A 24367-nucleotide genomic window follows, 5' to 3' on the forward strand; every position below is an offset into this window, starting at 1 on the left:
AAAAAGTATCTAATTCATTTATAACTTTTTTTTTAGTGCTTTCTAATGAGCATATGAACCAGCTTTTATATGCACAGAATGGTGCCATTTCTTTGTCTATTCATTCTTGCATAGCTGTGTCCTTCACTCTCCCATCCTAATGACTTTTCAAGCAGGACCATTGGTAGGTCCTTTTTACACACACAGGTTTGCCCTTTTTACACACACAGGTTTTCCAATTGGTTTCAATTAGTCTCTCATTAGTTGAAGACCATTCAAACTGGGGCTCAGAACTTTTCTAAAGGGGAACTGCAGCTTCAAAAAGGTGGAATGTTTAAAATTAGAGCAGCAGAAAGTTCACCAAGTAAGATTATGGGGCGATTCTAAAGGCCCGAAACCTGTCTTGAAAGGCTATTAGCTATCCTGAGCCCTTGGAGGGTTGTGTACATTATAGAATTCAAACTGTGAATAACATCCATCCTGTAAAGGCTCATTTGCACAGTCTCAAGTGTGATCTGTATGGCAGAGTTCCAATCATAACAAGAAAAATTGTTCTGAAGTATACAGCCCTGGTTGTAAATTGTGTACTTATGCAAGGCACCACATTCACGATACAATATATGGAAGAAGAGTAATGACTGAAATTGAAACAAACTGTTTTTCCAGTAAAAGCTGAAGTCTTAGAAATAAAACAAGTGTGCATTACATTTCACCAACACTCTCTTTTATAGCTCTTGTTCTTATTGGACCCTGAGGTAAAATGATGTACTTCACGGTGGCAGAAAATACAGAACAGGGTTTAGAACACCCTGCTCTGTATTTTACTTCCAAAATGATGGGGTGCTACATGGTTTTTCATGAAGAAGCATTTTATTTAAACTCTACCATTTCAAGTAGACTCATTAAAATGTTTTAAATGCCATGCATCAGTGTCATGCATTTCATTGCTTGTCTTTTCCTAGAACTCTAAAGAGTCTAAGAAATAAACTGTTAAATGACATATTTTTGGGCTGCTTTACCCTTCTTTCTGGCTGTTGCCAGCTGTGCTAGCTGTTCGTATTCCCTCTTAACATCCCATAGCTCTTCTTTCAGTCTGTGGTTTTCCTCATTTAGTTGGTGACAGAGTTCTCTCAACCTCCTGGACTCGCGTCTTAGCTGAAAAATCTCCTCATGAAGGTCCTGCTCATAGGTTGTTAGTGGAGCGTGCCTCTTGCTCACCATGTTCATCTTTAAAATAAAAATGGCATGGCATTATTTCATTGCCTATAGCATTTAGATAATGCCTTGAGGGTAGCTGTGGTGAGATTTTACGTTTTGGAGAGAGAAACTGTGTGTGTGTATATGAGAGATTATAATAAAGTACAGACATAAGAGAGTGGAAGCTAACTTCTTAAATGTGCTTTTGAAGTCAAATACGTCTTCTCTGAGCTATTGTAATGCTCATTTAAATACAGATCTGAGTTAAAATAATTAATAGAATTGCTTTGAATTCTACCTGCATGCTTTCCACAACAAGAATAATTGCTTGGGAAGCTGCAGTAGTATAGGAAAGCCTATAAGATAAAAAAACCGGGAGAAATATAGTAATAACAATGATGCTAATAGAATAATAGCAGGGCACTAGGCAAAATATGGTTAAACCATTTAAGCGCAGGCTGGCTGTGCCTCTAATAATCCATCAGCCAAGGAGAGAGATGTACATGTGTTCATGAGCCATACAAATCACCAAGTGTATCATAGAATCCCCACACTGCGTTGCCTACCTTTAAAACTGAAAGCAAATTTTATTATAGCCATAAAAGCAGTGTGTGGAGATGTTTCCCAGTAGCCTTCAGTGCTGTTCATTAAAACTGGAATTGAAATATAACCATATTGCCCTCGAATGCTCATAAATACTATGAAAAACAAGTTTGTTTTATTAAAGTAGCTACGTTGTCAATATTGGGACATTACTTTCAGTTAGAGGCCTAATCCCACAACCCTTACGCACAGGGACAAACCCATGCGATGAAGGAATTGACTTCAATTGGACTGATCTCAGGAGTAAAGACTTGACGTATCAGGGCCTAATTACTGTACACTTCTGTTATCAATGAGATGGAGCTGATGTCCTGTTGTAAGGACTCGAGGTACTGTATAAAAAACAGCAAATTGGAAAAAACACAGTGCAAAGCCAGCATGGTGGGAGTGGGAGGAAAGAGAATACACAGGCCTGAGTCTGTTTGATAAACCAGATTATTCTCCTTGGTTCATTTTACTACAATACAAGACAACTGTGTACATTCATTTTGTTGCTTTTTTTTGGCTAACCAAATAGAAACTTCTGTGCAATTTAATGCATAAACTGTAAATGACTCTTGTGAGAAGGGACAGTCCTGTGAGTCCCCTTACAGCTCTGCTCATTTTCCCCCCCCCCCCCCTTTTCCCCTTTCCAGAAGGTCACATATTGGGACGGCTGTGGGGCTGGATGTGGCTTTCTCCTGAGTTTGCCAGTAATATGCTGCCTATCAGCCAGAAGGGAAAGCTGGAGAAACTCTAGGCATCCAAATTCAAATTCCCCTCAGCTTTATGTTCCCACTGTACAGTGCAAGTTCTCCGTACACAACTTTACATCACACTTCTTTCCCCATAATAGACCATATGCTGAGTAAGTAGCCAGCAGCGAGGCCGGGGGGGCCAAACCGCAGCTCATGAGCAGCATGGGGCTCTTTTACAGTTGAAGTGCAGCTTGCAGAGCCCCCCACACCTGCCCATTCTCCACATACCAAACGAGGGGGGGGCAGCTTGGGGTTTCTGCCCTGCAGCAGGGTGATGGGGCTCAGAGCTTCTGCCAGAGATTACTGGTGCCTGCTGAGGGGGGAGGTACAATTTAAAAGTTTGCCCCCCCCGACAGCTTGAGTCATGCCCCCCAGCCCAAGCACACCCCTCTCTACACTCAGTGGCCCCTCCCTGCAGCTCCCAGGTGTTTGCTGCTGCTGCCTCTCCCCACAGCAGCAGCTCCCAGCATGCTGGCTCCAGCAGTTGCCATGCATGGAGGGGGCCTGGCAGCAGCATGTGACCAAGTGGTGCCAGTAAACTCTGCAAAGATGGGGTGGTACATGACTTTACGTGGTTGTCCTCCCCCACCCCCACCCCATGTCGCCTCTGGCTTCTGCCCAGCAGGGTGGGGAGTCTTGGGGCTTCAATAGGAGCAGGGCTAAAGCCCTGACCCCCTGAAGGTGTTACCTGTGGGGCAGAAGACCCCTGTCCCCACAGGGCAGGCGCCCCAAGACCCCCCTTCCCACAGGGCAGGCGTGTCCCGGCTCTCAAACTTCTGAAGTTTGTTGTACGCGGCTCGGAGCTATCCCATAGCTAGGCTTTCTCGGGTCTGGGAGATTCCTTACCATTTCCTTGAGAAGATGATTTTCTTCTTTGGATTCTTTTATCTTCTGCAGATATTCAGATTTTAATTGAGCCATTTCATTTTTCAATTGTGAAATCTCTTCGTCTGCATTTGTCAGCTCCAGAACAGCAGCCTCATTGGCCTCCAGAAGATCACCAACCTGATTCTTAAGACTCGCTGTAAAACAAACATATCGGCGTGTGTGACTTGGATATGTCAAAAGGGAAACATACCTCTTATTCCTTCTTTGACAATGCACTCCTAAGATGAAAGAGCTGAAGCCTAATGCTCTGAGCATCCAATTAGGAATTGTGAACTCCTAAGTCTTAATGGCTCTGACCCCAAACCCATCTGTGGCCTAGGGCAACTCTTTAAATGGGGAGTGGGGAGGGTGGGTAATAAAATATAGCTGCATCTCTGGCAAAGGGATTAGAGGTTAGTGGGTCTCATACTGTAGGTCGGGCTCCCAAAGTGGGTCATGACCCCATTTTAATGGGGTCACCAGGGCTGGCATTAGACTTGCTCAGGCCCAGGGCTGAAGCCGAAGCCAAAAGACTTCAGCCCTGGGCGGTGGGGCTCAGGTTACAGCCCCCCTGCATCTGGGGCTTCAGCTTTGGCTTCATCCCCCTTCACCCCTCCCCACACACACACACCTCTGGGGCGGTGGGACTTAGGCTCAGGGTCCTCGTCTCAGGGTCATGTAGTAATTTTTGTGATCAGAGAGGGGTTGTGGTGCAATGAAGTTTGAGAATCGCTTAATGTTTAGTGCTGAATATTATGCTTAATAAATACTGAACCACCATAAATAGTGTCTTTCCAATGCAATATAGATGGAATGAAAGACAACATGAAGCTGAATACAGAGAAGTTTTTTTGAGGCCTGATCCTGCATACACTTATGTAGGTGCTTAACTTCTGGCACATGAACAGTCCCCTTGAGGTCCATGGAACTATTAATGTGCCTAGAGCTTAGTAAGTGTGTGTTTAGGGGATCGGGGTCTTAGTTAGTAAGTTCTATTGATTAAAATTTGCCCATTCCTAGGTGGAAATGCTACCCTAGCAGCCACAATTTTTGCTCATGTGATTCCTTATTTGTGTATTAGAGGAGAGAAATAATGAAGAGAGAGCTCAAGGGGAAAAAATCCATTACGTTTCTAATAGTCTTTTTTTCCTTTGTACTGTACAGTTATTTTACAAATATTGGATTAGCTAGTTATGTTAGTGGAGGGCAAAGTTGAGTACCAAGAATAAATGCTCAATGTGATTAGCTAAGAGTTTTGATGTGTGGCTCCTTTTAATGTTAGTAGGAGTTGCAACTAAATTCCATCACTCAAGTTACTACACCCATAGCATTTAATGTGGCAATATAAAGAAAAATACATGGTTTAGTGAATAGGGCACTAGAGTGGGATGCAGAAGACCTGGGTTTACATACAAGTCACAGGCTCCTTGTATGACTTTGCATAATCAGTTAATCTGCACTACAAACTGGGGAAATGTTTTGTTACATCATGAAGAGAGTTGTGAGGGGAAATGCCATGATGATTGTGTGGTACGATGGTGATGAGGTCCGAGTAAGTTCTCAGATAGTACCTGGATAATATAACTACATGTGTTTTCTGTAATCGTCTGCCTAGACCAGTGGTCCTCAAACTCTTCAGTGACATTTCATACCCATATGTCATTTAGCAAATTCTGCCTGAGCTCCTTGTTTTAAGCTACAGTAGAACCTCAGAGTTATGAACACCTTGGGAATGGAGGTTGTTTGTAACTCTGAAATGTTCGTAACTCTGAACAAAATGTTATGGTTCTTTCAAAAGTTTGCAACTGAACATTGACTTAATACAGCTTTGAAACTTTACAATGCAGAATAAAAATGCTGCTTTCCCTTTATTTTTTAATAGTTTACATTTAACACAGTACTGTAATGTATTTGATTTTTTTTTTTTTTTTTTTTTTTTTTTTTGGTTTCTGCTGCTGCCTGATTGCGTACTTCTGGTTTCAAATGAGGTGTGTGGTTAACTGGTCAGTTCGTAACTCTGGTGTTTGTAACTCTGAGGTTCTACTGTAGTTTCTAATTGCTGGGTGAAAGATGTCCTGCCAAAAAGAATGTGCTAATTTGTGAATGTGTTCAACGAAGAAAAGGAACATTAGACCCAGATAAATGACATTGCTTCATACCAATTTGCTGCTGTAGTATTAAAGCTGAGCTGCGGTCCAAGTTGAGGTGACTGGGGGTTGTCATCTTTTCCTTAAAACTCCTTGCCTCCTGATAATGAAATCCATTTGTTTAGCATTTATTACCAAGGAAATGTTAACAGCTTGCCAGAGTTTTCTTCCCTTTATTACTTGGTTTAGTTTTCTTTTCATTCTTCTATTATGCATACGTTTACTCTTCACCCCATGTGTCTCCCTATTGTTCTCCTTCATTCTTATGCTCCTTAGTAAATAAAAATGTGAAGTTGCTCTGAGTTTCAGTATTACAGAGCATCTTCTGTTCTGACCATGAATCTGCAGCAGCTCAACAGTTCAAAACTATTTTTATCTCCTTTCCTGGCATTGCCATCTGTCTAGTGAAGAGCCCAGATTATCTGTTTCTAAAGCATTTCATTCCTGTGTCCCAGATCTGCTACAGCCCCTTTTAAAGAAATTCCTCGCTGGTGTTAGCTGCATGGCTGTACGTTCTGATCCTGAGTACCACCAATTTACACCGGTGTTTCGGTTGAAGTTGGTTATTTGTTCACATAAGCAAAACAGAGAGGCAAGGAAACGGGATGAAAAAAAAGCTTTTGTAATTGCTGCTGCTTTAAATGTTACTTCACAATATACTGCAGCTAAATGATTAATTTTGATTTTATTCGAGGACTGATCCTTATATCATCTTAACTGAATGTACTTCAAAAAACATTTTTTCACTTTGCCTGCTTGATGTTATGCACAGCATTACTGTTACAGAATGCATTAAATAGTCATTAAGGGGGGTTATGTCAGTTGTTTTTCCAGTTATCACTCAAAAATTTTTATCAATGGGTAATATACACCGAGGACACATTCTCATTTTCAACAGCAAGTGGACCAAAATAAACATGTCTCCTAAACTCTGTAGCATGTATGTCTGTGATCACATTAATGTATAATGACATGTCTACTTTAGAAAGAGGGAGGGAGGAGGGGTATCAGAGGAGTGGACATTGTGTGTGCCAATAAGTTGCAACAGTGTGTGCATTGATCAGGTGATGGCACAGTTCCAAGTATACTGCAAGACAGGAGACCACAAACTGATGGCCTTCAACTGCCCAAAAAGTACACTTTGGCCATGATTGCATCATAGTAGCCAATGGGAATCATCCCAGTGACTTCAATGGGAGTAGAAAGAAGCCACTATTGGTCACTAATTTGCCCACTGGTATCCTTGCTAAAAGACCTTTCTTTGTGAGGTGGAGCACGTGTGTGCAATGTATCCTTCTCGCTAAAACACAGTTCATGGTGAAAAAATGGTTTTCTCTATTTTGAATCTATTTATTGTTAACTTAGTTTTTTATAACAGTTGTCTTATTTTTTTCTTCTGAAGTTCTCTGGACTCTGTGTCCCTCTTTTCTGCTGTTACCCAGCAGCAGTTTCTGATTCAAATGCCCCCTTCAGCTCACCACATCATTTCTCAAAAAGGACTTTGGGGATATTGAAGAATTCCTAATGTTGTGATTTTTCTTTTTTATGACGGAGTTGACCATGACCAGTGGGCCACCACCTGCTGGCAACCAGGCATCTGAACTCCAGGAGCAGGGAGCAATTAACACTGCCCTCCAATCCAGGCCTTTCTTCACCCCCATCCAGATGCTGCTTTGCTCCTCAGCCCCCTTAACTGTCTGTTCTGAGCACAGACGGGGAAGAGGATAAGGGGAGAATTTTTCTTTTTTTTTTAGCTTATTAAGCATAATGGCTGTAAGGCTTTTTAAAATGTCTTTGTGGTGGTGAGATCTCAGTGGGATACAACTTGGAACTGGTGTAATAAGGTTCTGACCACATCCAAAGGGCCCAACCAGACAATTAGAATGTGACTTTGGACAATCGGTCTCCCCAGTCAGAGCGAGTGAGTAACAACTTGGGGGTTTAATGTTGTGTCTGTGGATCAACATTCCATGCTCAAGTTGCATTTATTTGCAGTGACTGAATGAATTAGGTAACAGAGTTCAAAAGGCCCATTCTAGTAACTTTTGCATGCCAATCTTTCATCTGCATGTGCAGTTGTTAAACTTGTGTATGAAATTACACACCCTGCTTGTTAGGGAAAAAGAAATCTAATCAAATTTGACCACTGAACGCGTAGCATTCAGTAGAAAGCTAACAAACTGAAGTATATGCAATGCAACAGTACCAAATCTAAAATTAACTGCCCTGCTAATGAGACAAAAAACCCATACACACATAGGCACATTCTTGATTTTTGCATTGTTTATTCATGTGACTATTCTGGGGATTGCAAAGTGGAGAGAAAGGACTAGTATCAACAAATTAACCTCCAATTATATTATTATTATTGTTTTTTGGATATCTTCAAAAGAGGAACAAAGGAACAAATCTGGACTCATCAGTTTATAAAGATTTGTTCCCAAGTCTTACAATTTCTAAGGATTAGGTTCTGCCCAGACATATTAAATATAGTTGAACTGTACTGGTCACAAAAGACAGAGTCAAAGGATTATGCGGATAACAAAGAACTGCATGTGCAATATCAATACATTTATTTCATATCTTTCACATGAAAGGGATCCTGACCACAGATAATTATCTGCATGTATTCAGAGGTTTCACTTATATACAATATTGGCAGGTGACTGTAATTTCACAGACATTTAGCAGCAGGAATGTAAACTTTAAAGTGCAGCAAGATCAGGACACTACATCAACTAGTATTACTGGTATCAAACTAAAGAAATATATCCTCTGTTCTAGCTCTGTCTCATTTTTTAAAGTGCTGTTTATTTAAATATACATATATGACCCATCCTATATTTTCTTCTTTGACAGGGTTACTGTGCTAGTAGATGGGAGGGGTGGGATGGAAGCAGTAGAGGTGATATATCTTGATTTTTAGTAAGACATTTTAACACAGTTCCACATGACATTCTCATAAGCAAACTAGGAAAATTCAGTCTAGATTATATTACTATAAGGTTGGATGCACAACTAGTTCAAAGACCATACTCAAAGTTATCAATGGTTTACTCTCAAACTGAAAGGGTGTATGTAGTGGGGGTCTCATTGGGGTCAGGCCTGGGCCTGGTACTATTCAATATTTTCATTAATGACTTGGAAAATGCAGTGGAAAGTATGCTTATAAAATTTGCTGATGACCCCAAAATGGGAGGAATTCAAGCACTTTGGAGGATAAGATTAGAATTCAAAACGACTTTGACAAATTAGAGAATTGGTATGAAATCAACTAGATGAAATTCAATAAAGTGCAATGTACATCATTTAGGAAGGAAAAAATCAAATGTACAGCTACAAAATGGAGAATAACTGGCTAGGTGGTAGTACTGCTGAAAAAGATCTGGCGGTAATAGTGGATCACAAATTGAATGAGAGTCCACAATGTGATGTAGCTGCAAAAAAAGGCTGATATCATTCTGAGCTGTATTAACAGGATAGTCCTATGTAAGACACAGGAGGTAACTGCTTGCTCTACTCAGCACTGGTGAGGCCTCTGTTGGAGTAGTGTGTGCAGTTCTGAGTGCCACACTTTAGGAAAGATGTTGACAAATAGAGAGTTTAGAGGAGAGCAACAACAATGAAAACCGTTTTAGAAAACAATGAGGAAAGGTTTTTTTTTTAAAGGCACGTTTAGTCTTGAGAAAAGAAGACTGAGGGGGATCCGATAACAGTCTTCAAATATGTTAAGGACTGGTATAAAAAGGACTGTGATCAATTGTTCTCCATGTCCACTGAAGGTAGGAAAAGAAATAATAGGCTTAATCTGTAGCAAAGGAAATTTAGGTTAGACTTTCAGGAAAACTTTCTAACTACAAGGGTAGTTAGCTCTGGAATAGGCTTCCAAGGGGGGGTTGTGAAAACCCCATAACCGGAGGTTTATAAGAACAGGTTGGCGGTGGTCTAGGTTTAATTTCTACTGCTTCAGCACAGGGAGCTGGACTCAATGACTTCTTGAGGTCCCTTCTAGCCCTGCATTCTTCCTATTCTGTGATTCTAAAACAAACCTTGCATGAACACCTCATTCTCTTTTCAGGACTTCACAGCTATTTTTACCAGAATGAGGCATCACACACTTGAGAGACAGAAAAGTCACAGTAAAAAATGAGCAAAATCCTTTTTTTACCTCCCTTTTGAACCTTTCATTTTCTGCAGAAAGTAGGCACCATTCCTCCAACTGCTGCTGATTCTCAATCTGCACTTTCTTCGTGAGCGGATTAATTTCCTCTGCTCTCTCAACCAGGGATTGCAGCAGATGCACGGATCTATCCTGAGATTCTTCTGTCTCTGTTGCCTAGTATTTAAAGTATAGCAAAGGGTATTCTAGTTATTAACAGCATTATATACTGCCTGCATCTGTAACTTTCACTCTATGCATCCGAAGAAGTGAGGTTTTTACCCACGAAAGCTTATGTCCAAATAAATCTGTTAGTCTTTAAGGTGCCACCGGACTCCTTTTTGTTTTTGAAGAAGTTTATAGTTTCAGAATGTTTATATTCCTATGATACGGCTTACATTTTTCTTTTTAAGTCACCTACGTTTGTATAGGGTAAACTTTTAAAGTTGAATAAACAGTTACTTAAAATTAGATCTCATCAAAGACTAAATATAAATACAACATAAAACAATCAATAGATAGAAGTGGGATCTTCGAGCAACACAGTGCATTCAAGATGAGAAAAGAAACTGGTCAAATGAAATTTCTGCAATGGTTTAACAGTTTTGTTGAACCAAAAATGTCCCTGAAGGTAATGACTGTTAAGCAGATCAAATTATAAATGTATTTTTCTGGCAGATAATCAGTATTCAGGGTATTTAAATACTGTTTGCTGCAAAACATCTTCTAGGCATCAGCATATACACAAACATCATACCATGTCAGACTCTAAATAGCAAACTGGAATGATTTATCTGGTTTTCACACACACACGGCTTATTTTAGACAAGCTGCCATCAAGAAGGCCCCTTTCTTTTATTGTTTTGTGCACAAAGGCTGTATTTCAGGTTTTTTGTTTTAAATCCCTGTCCAAACTTAACAGCTGTTTCTTTCATTTTACCTTCATTGTCCTAGTTAGTCACTCTGTGCTCATGCATCCCAAATTCAGCATCCCCAAAGCTCCTTGTGTGAGGGCATTACCTTCCATTTACATCGATGTCACCCTTTGTGTTAGGCTTTAAACAACACAAAGCACAAGAGATGAGGCTTCAGCCAGCAAGACTGCTGGAGCAGCTGCAGTAGTGGCCTGCCACTCAAAATGTCAGTCAATACCAAGGGGATCAAAGGGTCTGAATAGTCGCTTCGTAGCAAAATCTGATCAGCTCAGTACATCACTTCAATGTACGGAGAAGGGGCAGGACTCATTAAACTGAGAAAGCCACTTTTAATTTTGTCTGGCTCCAACATTTATAATCATAACTTGTGTACTATCCAGCTATTTAAAAGGGCACTGTGCAGGGTGATTGTCAGCCTATGACAAAGGAGAATTTCTGCTCACGCTATTTGGGATGATACCAAATCCAGCCTATTGTGAAAGGTTTGGAATTATACTCTCGTCTGCAACAGCAACATTTGGTGCCTGGCAGATTTACTCTATTAATAAATATACAATATGTCTCTTGATTGTGTGTGCTCTTCGCTGGTTTTCTTTTGAGTTAATAGTACACAGGCAATTACTGCCATTACTCTCAATTAGGGCTGTCGATTAGTCGCAGTTAACTCACGCGATTAACTTAAAAAAATTAATCGTGATTAAAAAAATTAATTGCGATTAATCACAGTTTTAATCACATTGTTAAACAATAGAATAGCAATTGAAATTTATTACATATTTTTGGATTTTTTTCTACATTTTCAAACATTGATTTCAATTACAACATAATATAAAGTGTACAATGCTCACTTTTTATTTTTTATTACAAATATTTGCACTGTAAAAATGATAAAACAGTATTTTTCAATTCACCTCATGCAAGTACTGTAGTACAATCTCTTTATTGTGAAAGTGCAAATTATAAATGTAGATTTTTTTGTTACATAACTGCACTCAAAAACAAAACAATGCAAAAATTTAGAGCCTACAAGTCCACTCAGTCCTACTTCTCATTCAGCCACTCGCTAAGACAAGCTTGTTTATATTTACGGGAGATATTGCTGCCTGCTTCTTACTTATAATGTCACAACAAAGTGAAAACATGCATTCCCATGGGACTTTTGTAGCCAGAATTGCAAGGTATTTACGTGCCAGATATGTTAAACATTCATATGCCCCTTCATGCTTCAGCCACCTTTCCAGAGGACGTGCTTCTATGCTGATGATGCTTGTTTAAAAAAAAAAAGAAAAAGGATTAATTAAATTTGTGACTGAACTCCTTGGGGGAGAATTGTATGTCTCCTGTTCTGTTTTACCCTCATTCTGCCATATATTTCATGTTACAGTAGTCTTGGATGATGACTCAGCACATGTTGCTCATTTAAAGAACACTTTTGTTGCAGATTTGACAAAACGCAAAGAAGGTACCAATGTGAAATTTCTAAAGATAGCTACACACTCAACCCAAGGTTTAAGAATCTGAAGTGCTGCCCAAAATCTGAGAGGGATGAGATGTGGAGCATGCTTTTTCAGAAGTCTTAAAAAGCAACACTGATGTGGAAACTACAGAACACAAAACAACAAAAAAGAAAATGAACCTTCTGCTGTTGGTATCTGACTCATGATGAAAATGAACGTGTGTTGGTCTGCACTGCTTTGGAATGTTATTGAGCAGAACCCGTCATCAGCATGGACATATGTCCTCTGGAATGGTGGTTGAAGCATGAAAGGACATATACTAAAGATTCATATCTGGCATGTAAATAACTTGCAACACCAGCAACAACAGTGCCATGAGAACACCTGTTCTCACTTTCAGGTGACACTGTGAACAAGAAGCGGGCAGCATTAGCTCCTGCAAATATAAAACAAACTTGTTTGTCTGAGCAATTGGCTGAACAAGAAATAGGACTGAGTGGACTTGTAGGCTCTAAAGATTTACATTGTTTTATTTTTGAATGCAGTTATTTTTTGTACATAATTCTACATTTGTAAATTCAACTTTCATGATAGAGATTGCACTACAGTACTTGTATTAGGTGAATTGAAAAATACTCTTTTTTTTACAGTGCAAATATTTGTAATAAAAATAAATGTAGTGAGACCTGTTCACTTTGTATTGTTATTGAAATCAATATATTTCAAAATGTATAAAACATCCAAAATATTGAAATGTATTCTATTATTGTTTAACAGTGCAATTAATCACAATTTTTTAAATCACTTGACAGCCCTACCTTCAATAAATCTTTATTAGTAACTTGAAATTTAGGGGCCTGATTCTCACTTACACTGAGGCTTGAAGTAGTCTTGAATGTAAATAAAGCCCATCTGAAGACCCCTTTCCACTGCCAGACTAATGTAAAGGAATCTTAGTGTAAACGAGAAAACCAGGCCCTACATTTCTTTTCCTATGTTGCCTCTTTTTGTTTAGTAAACTATCTTTCTTATGCCAGAGTGAAGCTGAAGGTAACTCTTTTTGTTCCTTTGTTCATGTACTAATAACTATAATGAAGCTGGTTGTCAAGGGTATTGTACCCCTTGACAACAGTATTGTTTTAAAATCTACCAGTCACCACCTGCTAACGTGAGCATCGCTAAAAATAGTCAAGTAATAAATAGATTTACATTGCTTTGGATTGGTACGATGGCGTCGGTTTAATTTTCTCCCTGAGCCCAGCTTTGCACAGGCAGTGGATGATGAGGCAGGCAGTAGGACTTGGCAAATTAGAAGCCCTGATTCCTACTTCAATCTCTGAACAAGAAGACATGCTGCAGTGCTCCTTAACCCCAAGTGCAGCCCTGAACTGCTTCTGTAAAGTAGCTTCTCCTTCCTTATGCCCATCAACACACACACACACACTAAACCCGCTCCACACATAGCCCTTAACAAGAGTATCTGCACTTTTTACCCCGTGTAGCAGCTATTAACTTCAAAGAAGATTCCGCAGCCTTACCTGACCCCAGCAATACGGATGAGCGGCTACTGTAAAGCTGCTTCCCCCTCCCTGTTCCCCCTCGTTCTAAGTGTGTCGAGTATTGCTCCCACATCTATCCTTGGCTTTTCCTGCACACTCCCTACCTCCATCCTCCTCCACTTCTGGTGTGGGAGACAGCAGGGCTCTCTGTAAAGGCGCATTCTTTCAAGCCCCCCTGCTGTGTGCTTTAGAAATGGAGATGAACAGAAGCTGTTTTTTTCCCTTCTCTTTTGTTTTTAATGAGTGGATTTTCTCAATTTAAGAGGATACATGTATGGATTAAAAAAAAAAAAACAGAAATAAGAAAAACAATGTTTTAGCTAGTTAGGCAGAAGCAGCAGGGAGAGCTGACAACAAGATTTACATATGGTTTCATTACTTTAAAATGTTTATGTGAATTTAGGGCTGACAAATGGCAGTGCTGGAGTCTCAGGTTCTTTGTCTATTCCCATGAGAGGGAACAGCACAGTATGCAACTGTCCCCATGAATTTATTTGCTCCAGGCAGTTTGGGTGAAATCATCTTACACCGTACCACTAGGTACAAGAGAGGTTAGTTCAATTCTTGGCTCTTAGCTGTGACAGCCAACCAATGCCAGTTGTTAGTGGCTTCTTGAGCTCCCCTGTGTACAAGGAGTGGGGACCACAGAGGCCACCGAATAGCCAAGTGATAAAATATTCAATCATTGGGTGGGATTTTCAAGTCTCACCAAAGGAGTTAGGGGCCCAACTCCCTACACTGAAACACAGTAGGAGCTCTTCACTTATCTCCTTGAGATGATTTTGGAAATTCCATCCACTAGCAACGTGATGTGAATTTTAACAAGGGTGGAAGCCTTCTATTCCATTTCCAGTCCCCCAGACTATGAAAGCCTGAGTTTGCTTAATATGTTCCTGTATTCAATAGAAAATGCACAGTTGCTCAGCACTATCACATACGTATGCTTTTTACCTTGTGAGTGTTAGAAACCCTGTCTGCAGATGATGCTGTGCCACTGCCATAGGCGCTCTTTGACAATGCTGCAATCATCTTAATCCCATGGATTAAGCTAGGACTTTCCTGATTCATTCCTGCAAAGGATTCATTAGCAGAGCATTGTGATGCTGCTGTTTGTCTCTGACAACATCAGCGTTTCATGTGAATCAAGCAAATTCTGCGGATCAGCCAAGATGACTGCTTGTCCATCTGGCATCCCAGCTTCTGGAAGCCCTTCTGACCTTGGGCAGGGTGCAAGCAAACAAAGTGCAGTGTCTGGAGAATGTTCTAAGTCGGCAGCTTCACCATAACTTGCTGGTTCAGTGTGTATCTGGGGGTAAATGTCTCTGGAAGCCATGCTGTGAGTAGCACCTGGACTATTATTATTACTGATCGGCTGAACAGGTATTTTGAAAGCAACTTCATCACCTATTATATCATCCACAATGTCTTGAGTAGTATCTGCTGTTGGTTTATGTCTTCCATACGTGCCTTCTTGAGCTATGCTTGAGGAATGTGCCAAAGCACCCTGTGATTGCTTAGATCTCAATGTCTTCCTTTCAAGTGGGTCGAAAGGCTCAGAAGAAGCAAGAGACAATACACTGTCAACTGACCCTCCTAGTCTATATTTGGAATATTTTAAGGATTCATCCTCATCCTCCTTACTGAGCAAAGTCTGCGAACTCCAGCTAGTTATCTGCCCCAGTGGCTCCCTCAGTCTTGGCTCCCTGGCTCCAGCAGCCATGCCAGATTGCTCTTTTTCTTTCAGAGCGGTATCATCTTCCTGGGCATCTCTGTTCCAGTCTGGAGAAGCCATCAGGTTGTCATCCTGAACCTGAGCTCCTTCAGCATTCCTTGAGGTCCCATCCGATGCTGTGCTGGGCATTATGCTATTCATACTTGTTTAATTCCACGAGGTTTATTATGAACTTGCGATATCAAGGTAGCCAATCAGCAAAAGCTTTCTGCTCAGAATCCTGACAAAAACAAATATGATTGTGTTAAAGTCCTGGAATGTGCCATGGTGCATCTCAGCCATGTCTTATTTTCAATATACAAGTATAATACAAATGTGGGGAAAGGCAATGGATGTAGCAGCTAGCGAAAGAGACAGGGAGTCAGAATTCTTAGATTTGGTTCCTGCTCTTCCCACTGACCTCTTATTTGACCTTCAGCAAATCTCATAAGACTTCTGTGCTCCAGTTCACTTATGTGTTAAATGGATGTAGTCTGTAGATATGGGAAATCCCCCACTATTGTATGAGAGGAGACAACTCAGTTGCCATTGGTGAATTTAGCCCTTAACTTGCCTTGAGGTGAAAATCAAGATTTACCAATCCAAAGTGAAGCATAAATTGGTGTTTACTTTGAGGGATGACAAATCTTGAGATTCATCTAAAAGAATAAAAATATTTTCCTTTGAAATCAACACAGATGTAGGGCATTCTGTAAAGTGTTGAGCTTCTTGGAGATGCTGAGATGGGGGAGGAGGGTGATCATTCTCTCTCAGAATCAGGTCCTCATAGTCATATCACACAACTCTTTTCAGCAGCCATGAGCCAGGATATGAAAATATTTACTTCCCTCACAGATAATGTGTTATCGTTATAGGTATTTTTATGGCCTTTATCACTATAGTATCTGAGCAACTCACAACATTAACAAATATATCCACACAACATTCTTGAGAGGGAGGGAAGGATTATTATTTTACAGAGGGGAAACTGAGGCATGGAAAGATTAAGTGGCTTGACAAGGATGTATGTGGCAGGCTTGAGAACCGAATCCAGGTGGTTCATCATAAATATTAAGGACCAGATTCTGATAGCAGTGCTCACCCTGAGAACAGCTTACTTCATCAGTATAGTCCCATTGATTTCAATGAGAATACTCAGAGCAAGGTACTATTCATCAGTAGCAAGGGTGTCAGAATCTGGCCCTAAATAACGACAGCTTGTAACAGACACACTCTTTGTGATATGACCCCCTGATACACGATTCTCCAGAGGGAAATAATCACGGACCACAGACATTATTAACGTAGCCAGAACGACTTCTGGAAAATTGCTACTGAGGATGAACAAGCTGAAAACTTCTGATGTAAGTAGATCTGATATATTTATGGAATAGTGCCGTCTAATGGATTTATAAAGAAAGCAATCATCAAAATCCTTCAGTAAAATAGTTTGCATACAAATATTTGAACTTTTAAAATTCGGTTTTAATAAGTTCTGTACTAAAAACAAACACCATTCCGCTCCTGAGATATTGTGGGCTATACCACAGTCTTGCAATCCAAGAATGAGGAGGCTCTAGAAAAACCATGTGATAGGCAGGCATGGTGCTGCCCACAGAGCAAGGAGAGCACAGCCACTGCACAAGCTCATTAAGTGCTGATATTTGGGCCCCAGTTCAACAAGATACTTAGCGTGTGTGTGTATTCCCATTTACTTCAATGGGACTAGTTGGATGTTTAAAGATAACCTCTTGCTCACATGCCTTCCTGAATCAGGACCTTGGAAACCTATCACCTAGCAACAATAGAATTTAAATTAAGCCTTTGTGATTCACATAGAGTACAAGTACAACTGTTTTATTATATGTCTCAAAGAAAAATGTTTTCTATTCCTTTTTACCTCTGAGTCCAAGCCTGGAAGGTGCTGAGACCCCTCAACTTCAATGATTTCTAGGGGTGTTGAGGGGCATTAGCACTTAGTAAGATTGGGCTCTTGATAGTAAGACACTAGTTCTCAAACTTTTGTACTGGTGACCCCTTTCAAATAGCAAGCATCTGAGTGTGACCCCCCCCCTTATAAATTAAAAACACTTTTTTATATATTTAACACTATTATAAATGCTGGATGCAAAGCGGGGTTTGGGGTGGAGGCTGACAGCTCACAACCCCCATGTAATAACCTCGCAACCCGCTGAGGGGTCCCGACCCCCAGTTTGAGAACCCCTGAAATAAGAGAATCCATTGAAGGAAGCAAAACTGTGCAGCCATTGCACTCTTTAACAGGGTAGTTCAATTGCTGTTCAGCTTGTTCTTTATTTTCTATCTTCTCCATAATCTGGTGGTATCTGAACACCTATTAGCTGTCAGATTAAATGTAACTATTTCAATTTGATAAATTAGTGCAAATTAACATACCATATGATTATTACAACATTTATTGAGAATTAACTGTTACTGATCTGAGTCTATGGCAATTACTTCTTCATAAACTTTAAGAGCGTATTTTATGTGCATGCAATATCGGTTCAGCCTGGATTGAATGTGCATTTGGGAATCCTACTGTAAATTAAAGCAATTAATGAGTGTTATATAATGGAGAACGAAGACATATCAGACTGGAACACAGGTTTTTTGTTTTTCTTTTTGCAAAAAACCTAAATTTTAATATGGCAATAATCTGTGGGATAAAGTAACTCCAGCATTAGTGCAGCTTCTTAGTGCCAGCACATTCACATTGTGCTAAAACATCTTCAGTAAGCAGTGCAAAAGAAAAAAAACAACCAACCTTCAGCCCCAGGTTTATGTGACTCTGATTTAGGGTGATCATACATCCCGTTTTGGCCGGGACAGTCCCTTTTTTTAAGCCCTGTCCTGGCCGTGCCGACTTTACTGGCAAAAGTGGATTTGTCCCGTTCTTGCCAACTCATCAAGTCAAAGTGGAGTGCAGAGGAGGGCGAGCTAGCGGCCATGCCAGCCCTAGGGGCGGGGAGAAAGCGGGAGGCAGGGCTCAAGTGAGGGGCAGACAAGGCTTGAGTGAGTAGCGATGCTGGCTCCAGCCTTCGGGTGGGGGAGGGGGGATGTCAGGCCTTGGGCGAGTGGCTTGGACCAGCTCCATGCTGGGGAGAGAAGCCCTCACGCTAGTCCAACGCAGTATCCCATTTTCCCTTTGGGAAATATGGTCACCCTACTCTGATTTTATAACCAGTGGTTAAGCCTTTGAGCTAGGTCTCAGGAGATCTGGTTTTCATTCCCAGATCTTCTACAGACTTCCTGCATCTCCTTCCTCTCCATTTTTTGTGTCTTGTGTATTCAGATTGTAAACTCTTTGGTAAAGGGGCTGTGTAAACTGTTCCTAGCAATAACAACAGTAACCCCATCTTAATAGCAAAACTTTATGCCAAGGAAAGTTGGATATTATTTTATTTAATAAGCATAACAACACTTTATATAGCACAAAATGGGATGCTGTCAAAGCAGTAGTTAAAGTGCCTTTATTCTCCCCTTCTTCTAATCAGAAAATAATTACCCAATTAGGTCTTCCAGTAAGGAATTTCTATTATTTTTTTAAAGTAGATAAAGAGTGGATACTCATTTCATAAGATATTAATTGTACAATTAAATTCTTCTCTCTGTGGGAGAAAATGATAAGCTCATGCAATATAGTAAACAGTTCTCTGATTGGGAAAAAAAGGGAACGGCAAATGACATGCTTTTCAAAACAAAAAGTGGATAAATAATAACTCAAAAACTGATTCAATAAGAGAAATTAAAGAACAGGAAGACTAAAAGATATTGTAGCTGAATTTGAAATTTACTGTAAAACTCTTTATTCCTATAAGTAGTTAGTTAAAAAACATTAAAGAATTCTTAGACAAGGCGCTCAAGTACCAAGACAATTAGATAATCCTATACCTAGAGAGGAACTTCCAAGTGTAATTCATTTACGTTCTTATAATGAAGCTCCTAAATCAGGTGGTTTTTCTATTATGTTTTTTTTTTAAAGTAATAATTTTGTGGTACATGTTTTCATCTGAATGTTTAATGATGGTTTACATTGAGGTTGGCTCCCCAACACTTCAGGATATTCTACCCTATTGCTAATATAGGAAAAATTCTAAGGATAGAGAAAACTGTGGTTTGTAGTGGTCCTATTTCTCTCCTTACAGATAGACCAGAGCCTGGAAATAATGACTAGCCTAAATCAGAGATTCATACAACACATTTCTGGATATGTAGATCATTTTCATTTTGGACGCTGTAAATACTATTGAGCTAAGTAGCTATCTTTGCAGAAGTTTTTTCCTGATTAAAGTTAATTTGTTGGCAATATGGCCAAGATTTTCAAGAATGACGGGTGTCTTTGGTTGTCAATTTTTGGGTACCCAACTTCTGAGGTACCTTGACAGGGTCTGATTTTCAGAAAGTATTATGATTTTACTTTCTGAACATCACTGGTCACTTTTGAAAATACTGGTCAACGTTTACTGTGTTCAGAAACACACAAAGGCTTGGTCTACACTAAACCCCCAAATCGAACTAAGGTACGCAACTTCAGCTACGTGAATAACGTAGCTGAAGTCGACGTACCTTAGTTCGAACTTACCGCGGTCCAGACCCGGCAGGCAGGCTCCCCCGTCGACTCCGCGTACTCCTCGCGGCGAGCAGGATTACCGGAGTCGACGGGGAGCACTTCTGAGTTCGATTTATCGCGTCCAGACAAGACGCGATAAATCGAACCCAGAAGTTCGATTGCCTGCCGCCGAACCAGCGCGGTAAGTATAGACAAGCCCTTAATGATTGCCATTATATTTATCTCTTATATTATTTGTCTATGATGGCATGTATGGCTGTGTGTTTATTTCAAGCTAACTTCTTGTGTTTGCTGAATGACTGAAAATGATGTAGCTATACTACCATTCTGTGACCTTTATAAAACAAACCAATAAAATAAAACTAATATTTTCCCAGTGGCAGATTTAGAGTTAGTGGGGCCCTGTGCTCAGCTTCACTTTTGGGGCCCCTCTTTGGGACCCAGCCAACAAAAAGAACATTCTCTCTCATCTCCCCTCCCGCCCCCGTTTTTCATTCTTTTTTTTCTTCACCTTCCTTCTATAAGTAATAGGAAGTAAATGAAAATAAAGTGAGGTACCTTAATTGTTTTTTGTAGTATAACTTATTTTTCCACAGACCACTTGAAAATCGCTGAGGGTCTCGGCGGACCACTTAATGATCTTTCCAAATATTATTTGTACAGTTAGCTAACTACTGTAAAGCGCTTTGAATAAGAGCACTTTATTAAAAAATGTTGGGGTGCAGGGTCTGGCCAGGACTTAGGGTGCGGGAGGGGGCTCAGGGTTGGGGAGTGCAGGGTCTGGGAGGAAGTTAAGGTGCAGGAGCAGGCTGGGGGTTGGGACGCAGGGTCTGTCCAGGAGTTAGGCTGCGGGAGGGGGCTCAGGGCTGGGGCAGGGGTATGGAGCGCTTACCTGGGGCAGCTCCCGTTTGGTGCGACGGGTGCAGGTGGGGATGTGTGTATGTGTGTGTGTGTGTGTGTGTGTGTGCAGGAGTCAGGGTGGGCAGGGGGTGTGGGGGGTTGCAGGAGTCAGGAAGGGCGGGGGCTGGGGGCATGTGAGAGGGGTGCAGGAGTCAGGGAGGGCAGGTGGCTGGTGTGTGGGGGGGGTGCGGGAGTCAAGGCTGGGGGTGCAGGGTCTGGCCAGGAGCTAGGGTGAGGGAGGGGGCTCAGGGTTGGGTCAGGGGTTGGGGTGTAGAGCGCTTACCTGGGGCAGCTCCCATTTGGTGTGAGGGGTGCAGGTGGGAATGGGGGGGGTGCAGGAGCTCCTGTTTGGTGCTCAGGGTGGGGGTGGGGATGTGGGGGGGTGCAGAAATAAGGGCATGGGGTGGGGGGTGCAGGAGTCAGAGAAGCCAGGGGGCTGGGGGAGTGTGACGGGAGTGCAGGAGTCAGGGCTGAGGTCGTGGGGGTGCTCCCAACCCCCTGCCATGAGCAGCTCATGGCAGGGGCTGGGGGGGGGGGTATGTGTAGGGGGAGTGCACGGGCCCTGCCTCTTCTCCACCCCCCCCCCGATTCCACCCCCTTCTCCAAAGCCCCGCCCTTGCCTCTTCTCTGCCTCCTCCCTAGAGTCACTGTGACCCCACCCCTCCCCTCCCCCTCTCTCCTGGAGCAACCTGAGCACTGGCAAACAGCTGTTCAGCAGTGGGGTAAGCGCTGGGAGGCAGGGAGAGGGGATGGAAGGTGGCACGCTCTGGGAAGGAGGCAGGGAAGAGGCAGGGCAGGGAGGAGCTTGGCTGCCGGTGGGGGCGGAGCCTGCAGCAGGAGCCCCAGGAGCCAGCAGGACCAAGCTTCTGCCCCTGCAACTGCCCAGCCCTAGGGCCCCGTCGTTGGGGGGGACCCCGTGCCAGAGCCGCCTGTGTTTCACTGTAAATCTGCACCTGTATTTTCCCATATACTTTTCCATAACTGTCTTTGTGATATGTTATCCAGTTATCTGATATTTTAAAAGTACTTTTAATAGTAAAAGGGGAACTAAGTGGTGGGAAATTACCTGTGAGGGACTTGCTTTTGGTCAAGTCTCATACCTCCCAAGATAAAAAGGAATTAATTCACAAATCCCGCATAGCAATTGCCTTACTTCAACTTGAGTGGGCGGGTTTTGTAATACCTACTAAGGTACATTCAGACACTCTTATGGTTTTAGCTTAGTACAACATAGAGCTTTCTTAGCACGTTCTGAATAATCTCTATCGTTGTGTCACATTTCATATGAGATTTACCAGAAATGCTGGAGGCTTATACTGAAAACTGTTCAGAGACTGACCATTTATTCAACAAAGCTATTTAATCTTTACTCAGAAGAAATGTCCCAATTTCAACAGATGTTGATGAGGCCATCTGGAAGCAGAACTGACTGGACAAATAAGTAAAGTCTACTTCCTTTTATTGCTCCCAACAGAGCATTAACTAAAATGTTCTTTTAAATAAAAGCATCTGGAGCTATTTATCACAAACAGTTTAACAATGCTACTGCCTATTGAAGTAAAATACTGAAGAGAATTGACTAAAAGCTGTTGTAAAGCAACACCATAGGGAAAGCTTAATTATTGGGTTTTTTGCTTCTTCGTGTCTTTCTAAATATTGAGCATTCAAGTAAACACCTGTTGATGATAACAATACAATATATAATGGAAAAGATGGAGAACACAATATAGGGAAAGAAAGAGTGAGCAATACAAGGAGGTGGAAGGAGAGAGAAAAGAAACTGACACTGAAATCAGCACAGTACAAGATACGCTACGATCTAGTCAATTTGCATATTTTTGTATAGATAACCATCCATTTATTTTTTTAAATCAGTCTGTGTATTATTTTATAAATAAGTTACACACAAACACACATTAAAAATACAAAAAATAAATTATCAGTTGTGGCTGCAAACTAACAAAGGAAAAAGAGTTGCAGGTGCCAGTTGTTTAAACTAGCCCAAACCAAAAAAAAAAAAAAAAAAGGAATGGTTCTGGGGGGGTGTTTGTGTTGTATGTTTTGCTAAAATAAATTAAAAACAAATTTCAATGTATGTCTGGGTGGTTTCCTGCGAGTGTGTTTATCGGTTTAAAAATGAGTTAGATACCACTATGGTAAAATTGTGTCAAAATCCCCTGCCTTGAGAACAGGGTGAGAGCTCGTATATACTTAGTTATATTTTCTCTAGTCATATTTTTACAAAATTATTCTGCTTGCATGGTTTTAATTTTAATAATTTAAGTTGTACACATTGTGATGCTGGTAAACCAGTGCCAGTTTTGACAAGACTTTCAGTCCCGGCCAAGCACTGACAAATTCATTGCTGGAAACCAGTCCCGCTCATCCGTGTGTTAGTATGGTTAAGATGGATATTGGACTTATAACCATGTGTTTAGACTTTATGAAATGCTTGAAAGCTGTTTCATGTATTAATCCTACTTATGTCTGTATCCCATGCTATAAGGTAATACTTAAGTGTTTGCTATATAGGCGTAAAATGTTTGTTCTAAACTATGTAGCTCACCAAACAAGAATCAACTAGTGCAAAATGCTAAATCCCTATGAAAGGCATTACCTCTTGCCCATCAGGAAGGCTATCAAAACTAAATGGACCATTGTGGGACATCACAATACGAAGACTTTGCTAATTGTCTCTGCACAGCCATCAAAGGGCTACGTGCAAAAGGGCTTGTCCCATCAGCTTGAATTCTGGAAGAAGGAAATAAAGATAGAGGACAAGAACATTTTTGATCTCTTTGCTGTTTAGACTCTCACAGGACTGGATCTATGAAGCAGAAGCAGAGATCCCCAGGGTCAACCTGGGTTAGCCCTAAAAGACATTCAGAGTGCTGACAGGTAACTACAATTCTGTCACCTTGTGGAACCATAGACCGTAACTCATTTGTGTATATACGTTTGCCTGCTTTAACCTGTAAATAACTCTCTCATTTCTTTTTCCTAGTTAATACATTCTTAGTTAGTTTGCTATAAGATTGGCTACAAGCTTTGTCTTTGGTGTGAGATCTAAGGTACCGATTGACCTGTGGTAAGTGACTGGTCTCTTGGGACTGTGAGCAACCTGAATATTTTGTGATTTTTATGTGTACAGCAACCAACTATCACTAAGTCCAGCTTGCTTGGGTGGCAAGACAGACTGGAATGCTCAAGGGGACTGTCTGTGACTCCATGGTAAGACTTTCATAGTGTTCTAGGAGGTCACATTTGATACCGGGTTGATGAAATCTAATTATAGAACATACAATAATTTTGGGGTCTCTGCCCTCCTTCTTGACAGTCTGTTCTGAGGTTTACACTCACCGTCGTGAACCACTCCAGACAGCATGAAACATACATCACAAGTGTTTTCTCCAGTCATTATTACAGGGGGGTATTATGAATATATAATTTATATGATATATATGTGACAACACACATACAGACAGTACAAGCATTTTCTCTCTTACTTTAAAGTCATGCATAAGA

The 24367-nt window shown here is 41.1% G+C and overlaps 1 protein-coding gene across 8 annotated transcripts in view; it reads right to left on the reverse strand.

The window, feature by feature from the left end:
* LOC101945954 (uncharacterized) overlaps positions 1 to 24367 on the reverse strand; it is a 53034-nt gene that overhangs the window by 19105 nt on the left and 9562 nt on the right. For 5 of the 8 annotated variants that reach the window (XM_005303354.4, XM_042859090.2, XM_042859091.2 and 2 more), the window contains exons 2-6: positions 14592 to 15592; positions 9699 to 9866; positions 5543 to 5630; positions 3363 to 3538; positions 999 to 1206 (exon numbers count right to left, since the gene is read on the reverse strand). In XM_005303354.4, coding sequence (XP_005303411.2) covers positions 999 to 1206; positions 3363 to 3538; positions 5543 to 5630; positions 9699 to 9866; positions 14592 to 14708 — 757 coding nt within the window. In that variant the 5' untranslated portion in view covers positions 14709 to 15592. Of the gene's footprint in view, positions 1 to 998; positions 1207 to 3362; positions 3539 to 5542; positions 5631 to 9698; positions 9867 to 10629; positions 11143 to 13619; positions 14533 to 14591; positions 15593 to 24367 lie in introns of those variants that run through there. The other 3 variants (XM_065591071.1, XM_024104151.3, XM_065591063.1) reach the window with 3 other exon arrangements.

The sequence above is a fragment of the Chrysemys picta genome, chromosome 1, assembly GCF_011386835.1.
Source record: "Chrysemys picta bellii isolate R12L10 chromosome 1, ASM1138683v2, whole genome shotgun sequence".
NCBI lineage: Eukaryota > Metazoa > Chordata > Testudines > Emydidae > Chrysemys > Chrysemys picta.